Source organism: Electrophorus electricus, chromosome 16, assembly GCF_013358815.1.
Source record: "Electrophorus electricus isolate fEleEle1 chromosome 16, fEleEle1.pri, whole genome shotgun sequence".
NCBI lineage: Eukaryota > Metazoa > Chordata > Actinopteri > Gymnotiformes > Gymnotidae > Electrophorus > Electrophorus electricus.
Genome location: NC_049550.1, coordinates 18,237,021 through 18,242,691, shown reverse-complemented (window position 1 = coordinate 18,242,691; position 5,671 = coordinate 18,237,021). Strand labels below are relative to the sequence as shown.

The window sequence follows — 5,671 nt, the reverse complement described above, 5'->3', positions numbered from 1 at the left end:
ATGTAATTCTTCTGTGCCATGGTCACTGTCTATGAGGCATCAAGGTCAGGAGGTGATGAGTCTCAGGAGGTGAATTTAAACCAAAGACACATGTGACTCTTTTTACATGTGCTTCTTGAGATTAATTCAGTTTGTTTAAATACATGTTGCATAAGCAATGATGAGTTATGATTATGATGTCATGGTGAACAGAGCAATCAGCATGAAGGATACATCCATATACACACATACACACACCTCTCCTGCTCTCAATCACCTAGTTACTGATTATAATGAGGACTTGTGCCTTGTTCTGTCTCCCTTCTTCTCTCGCCCTGTATAAACCCCCACAGGTGTCCACTCCCAGTGCTGTGCATTGCTCATCCATAAATTGCCAAAGAAGATGTGCTGAGTTGTATCCTGCTCTTCAGTGTCTTCATGCTACGAGTCATTGCTGCCAGCGAGTTTTTATTTCATTTGTGCTTTAAGGCAGCTTGCTGTTTACTTGCCTTTATATAACATGGAGAATAAAGACACTCTATTACATTCATGTCTCACTCCCTCCCTGACACCATCACAATTACACTGGCAACCTGTTTTTGAGGGATGACATCTTTTATGCAAATTTTAGATGCTAATATTCTGTAAATCCAGACATTAAAAGAAATATTGTACTGTTGCAAAAAAGATTTAATACTTTATGTGGAAAAGTCAGAAAGTTGTTAAATTAAAATTTTAAACAGATGATGGGAAAAGGGACTCAGGACTCAACTTCCCACAGTGCCTTGACTTGTCAGGTGTTCAGATATCCAGCACAATGCCCTGGAGCTCTGGACTCAACTTCCCACAATGCCCTGGCTAGTGAAATGGAGAAATATGAACCCGAATCCTTCAGTGACTCCAGAGTGTTAATCATCACCGCCTGTTTCTCATGTATCTCTGTGTATTTAAGCCTGTTCAGTTAAGTCTGTCATTGTGAGGTATAGTAAGCATACTGAGTGGTTTCTCTGAATTATCATCTATGTATGTTCGACCCTACCTGTTCTCTGGATTATTATTGCTGTGAGTTTTACCCTGCCAGTTCTCGATATTATTGCCATGTGTTTGACCCCGTCTGTTTCCTGGATTATTATGGCTGTGTGTTCAACCTTGCCTGTTTTCTGGATATTGCCTTTTTAGATTTGCCCATGTGTACCTCTGTAGGTTTTCCGTCTAACTGGTTTCGAACTCCACCTGTCACTGTTTACTCTTTGGAATCTCCCTTGTATTTTTTTGCCATGTGCTGGTTTTGACCTTTGCCTGAATCTTTCTGTCTTGTTGCATGTATAAGTCTGCGAGTGCCTGAATATTTCTGTCTTGTTAGATGGATAAATGATAGGTGAAGTCAGAAGACACATGATTCCTCTATGGAAAGAATTCTTCCATGGAGACAACTGATATAAACAATGCACTATTGTATGTCACTCTGGACAAGAACATCTGCTAAATCTCTAAATATAAACAGTACTCTACTAAGAGCAAATGCAGGGTTAAATATCTCCTTTTTATCTATTGATCTATGGACATTTCCAATCATTGGCATTATGAAAAAATCGTATTAATCTTAATATTACATGTTTTTTAAAAAATAAACAAAAATAAGCCAGTTTACTTATCATTTTTATTTTTATAAAGTCTTTACAAAGTCTTAACAAAGGAACCAAAATCTATCACCCAATGTTGACTTTGTATACTAAGTGATGTACCAAAATCACCTTACAATGGATGAAATAATTGTACTAATTGTACTACTTTGTGAATATTTAAAGTAGATAATCACACAGCACTTGGGAATTGCTGCAGCATTGGGACAATGTACAAAAAATAAAAACAAAATCCTTTTTTTGTGAATTTCATCTACAGAGTAGAAAATGTAAAAGGTATATATTGTTCATGGCAATATTGATGAAACTATTCAAATAATAGCTACACATTTATAATATTCTAGCTTTTTCTCCACACATATTTCAATTGCTAACATCGTTGCTAAACTTTATAAAAACAAGTGAATTTTTAAACCTAATAATTTTTAGTTTATTTTATAGCAAAATAATCTTTCACTAATAATCTGTAATCTAATTAACTTTAACTAATGATCTGAAAATCTAAAGATTTGAAGCAGTGTCGCACACCCACTCTTCTGTATTAAAGTAGTACCCACATCGCCTTGTCCTGTCATAGTAATATTGCTCTGGAGAATGTCACTTATTAAAATGTCCCTATTATAATCTACAGCTATGAACTAATGATTTATTGTAAGAAACAAGGTTTTTAAATAGGTTTTTCTGAGAAGGCCACAGTTGGGTAATATGATTATTTATTCATATTAGGGGGCCTCTCAGTTCCTCATACTAAGGGGATTCTTAGTTGTTTTGCCCTTACTGAATTCTCACATTTCTTGTGAACACATGCTTATAAAAAGCTGTGCTTCTCTGAAATGGGTATATGTGTGTGTCTATAATTTTCGTGAATAAATTACACTTGGAAACAAACAAATATGAAAACCAAAACCAGCAGAGAGAAATATAATACCACTCCATGCCTCATTTACCTTGGTGAATCACACTGGATGGAACCATATCAACATCCTGTAGGATCTATGTCCAGAAATGTGCCATCTCTAAGGAAACAACCTAGGCAACTAGGTGAGTGTCATGATCCCATCAGCTTCACACCTTTATGATTATCATGTTCCACTTCAGTTCTGCTGACCATTATCCCAATTATTTTGTGGAAAAATATTTTATTCTTCCATTAAGTTGCCTTCTAGAACATGTGTTTTTGTGAGTTTGTGTTTCACCTACAGTGGTGTGTCTGTGAAAGTTTGTGTTTCACCACTAGTGGTAAGTGTGTCTGTGTGATTTTATGTTTTGTAGTGTAAATTATTATGTGTAGTTATCCAGCAGATATATAGTCAGCAGTAAGGTGATGTAGTGCAGCAGTAATATCAGCAGTGCAGCAGTATTCAGTGGTAAGGTGGTGTTCAGCAGTAATATCAGCAATAAGGTGGAGTTCAGCAGTAATATCAGCATTGAGGTGGTGTTCAGCAGTAAGGTGGCATTCAGTAGTAAGATGGGGTTCAGTAGTAATATCAGCAGTGCCATGGTGTTCAGCGGTAACATCAGCAGTAAGGGGTTCAGCAGTAACGTCAGCGGTAAGGTGGTGTTCAGTAGTAAGATGAGATACAGTAGTAATATCAGCAGTGCCATAGTGTTCAGCAGTAACATCAGCAGTAAGGTGGTCTTCAGTAGCAAGATGGGATTCAATAGTAATATCAGCTGTGCCATGGTGTTCAGCAGTAATGTCAGTGGTAAGGTGGTGTTCAGTAGTAAAATCAGCAGTAAGGTGGTGTTGTAATATCATCATTGAAGTGGTATTCAGTAATAATATCTGCAGTAAGGTGGTGTTCAGTAATAATATTAGCACTGCCGTGTTGTTCAGCAGTAACGTAAGTGATAAGGTGGTGTTCAGCAGTATGGTGATGTTCAGGGAATATGTAGGTGCAGTTAGCTGCTGTGTGCTGCCCCCTCTTCTTTGCTCATCTCTGTTTCGCTCTTCAGATGTAGCACGGGTGGAGCAGATGTAGAGCCGTCACCACTCACCACGGGCGAGAGGCGCTCCCCGCTGCTTTGCACCTCGGGCGGTTGGCATGGCGACTCGTGCACGCGCATGTGCTTGGCCAGGTGGTCAGAGCGCATGAAGACACGCGGGCACACGCCACAGTTGAAGCGCTTGGTGCCAGTGTGCGTCTGCAGGTGGCGCTGCAGCTCATCAGAACGCGTGAAACGCTTCCCACAGAACAGCCAGTTGCAGACAAAGGGTCTGTCACCACTGTGCCAGCGCAGGTGAGCCTTCAGGTGTGATGTCTTCGCATATGCCTTGCCACATCCTGGGATGTGGCAGTTGTGCAGGTGTTTGCGCTTCTCATCATCGCCTGCCGAGGCTCCAAGCGACTCCGCGCTGAGGCAGTTTGGACATCGGCAGGCGGTCTGGCCTGGAGCTCTGCTCCCAGATCGACGGCTGGGTTTGGGCCGGCTGGAGCCACTGGCGCCCTCTTGTGGCTCCTCCAAAGAAAAAGAGGCAGAGGAGCCGGGCTGCAGCATGTCAGGTGCTAACGGCTCCATTTTGAAGCTGTCGGGGGTGTAGAGTGGAGATGGTTGGGGTGATGGGGGAAGGCAGCACATCTGGCTCTCTGGATTGTAGGAGCTGACGGAGGGCTGGAGGCCCATCGAGCCTCCCTGACCCATGCCTCCCCCCCCACCCCCAAGCCCCGGTGCACCTTGCAGGTCCATCCACCCAGCAGCTCCGCCATGCAGATCCCACCATCCAGACATACCCACCTCCTCTGGTCCGCCAGGGGGTGCAGATCGCAGCCATGGCTCATATGGGTGCGCCATGGAGGGTGTGTGTGGATTACTGTGTGTGTGTGTGTGTGTGTGTGTGTGTGTGTGTGTGTGTGTGTGTGTGTGTGTGTGTGTGTGTGTGTGTGTGTGTGAGAGAGAGAGAGAGAGAGAGAGAGTCCCCAGGAGTTCTGTGGAGGAAGAGAGAGACACTTGGTTAAAAACCACCTCCAAGCAGATGCACACTACACAAAATTTTGTTTAAACTTTTAGGAACTTTACTGATCAGAATACAGAATTACTTCGTTAAAGAATGATGTACAATATAACACAACCATTTTTGTATTTTATTATAGCACTGTTCAGAAGTGGAAGAGAAAGATTAAATTTGTAATGCTTGCAAAAAAAATGTATTACATTTCACGTGTCTGTGGTTTGTTAAAGTACCGCTACATTTAGTTTAAATGTGACTGGTCTGTTGTCAATTATTTATTACATTGTAGACTAAATAACTTAATCAACAAGAGGTGCTTTATCATTTATAAATTATACATTCATACTGTAACCCTAATTTTATGCATGTTTATAGGGTTTCCCTGTTTCCATTCCCATGTCTTTCAGACCCACATAGACTCTAGTGTTCAGTAAAACATGTTTTTCTCTTGTATGGACAAAGTGTATTTTTAATTGCATTCCTGTAGTGAGTTCCAGGATGAGGGGGTGTGAGACTCAGAACTAATGTCTCCCCCTAGTGGACAGACTAGGGTGGTGTTACTTAGAAGTTTCATGCTGACGAATAGATTGTACCACAAAGGCACACACACAAAACGTTAATACAAATACACACATAGACATTTACTGACAACAGTGTCCTACCCTAAAGCTATATTTGCTCATTCCCATAGCGCCCCCCAAACACATAATGTGAGGAGAGACATAAAAGCATGTCCAGACATGGTATTTTAGACATATCACCCATACACACACACACACACACACACACACACACACAGAATCAGAAGCTTCTCAAGGGGGTACCTTTACAGTGACATGGGTGAGTGATTTGCTATTTTCACAGAATTTGTGTAGTTGTTAATGTATATGTATGTTCTTCATATGTTCAGTGCATGCAGATACCTGTGCGTGCATGTATGTGTGTGTGTGTGTGTGTGTGTGTGTGTGTGTGTGTGTGTGTGTGTGTGTGTGTGTGTGTGTGTGCATGCGTGTGTGTGTGTGTGTATGTATGTGTATTTATAGGGTTAGTTGCGAATACAGCTGCAGCTGCATGGATTTGCTGACAGCTGGAGCCCTAC

The 5,671-nt window shown here is 41.5% G+C and overlaps 1 protein-coding gene across 1 annotated transcript; it reads right to left on the bottom strand.

Moving 5' to 3' along the window:
- Nucleotides 1-3,524: 3,524 nt before the first annotated feature.
- On the bottom strand, nucleotides 3,525-4,415 carry sp6 (Sp6 transcription factor). The gene has a single exon (XM_027022557.2). The coding sequence runs from the start codon at nucleotides 4,413-4,415 to the stop codon at nucleotides 3,525-3,527; it is 891 nt and encodes a 296-aa protein (XP_026878358.1).
- Between the last annotated feature and the right edge of the window lie 1,256 nt (nucleotides 4,416-5,671).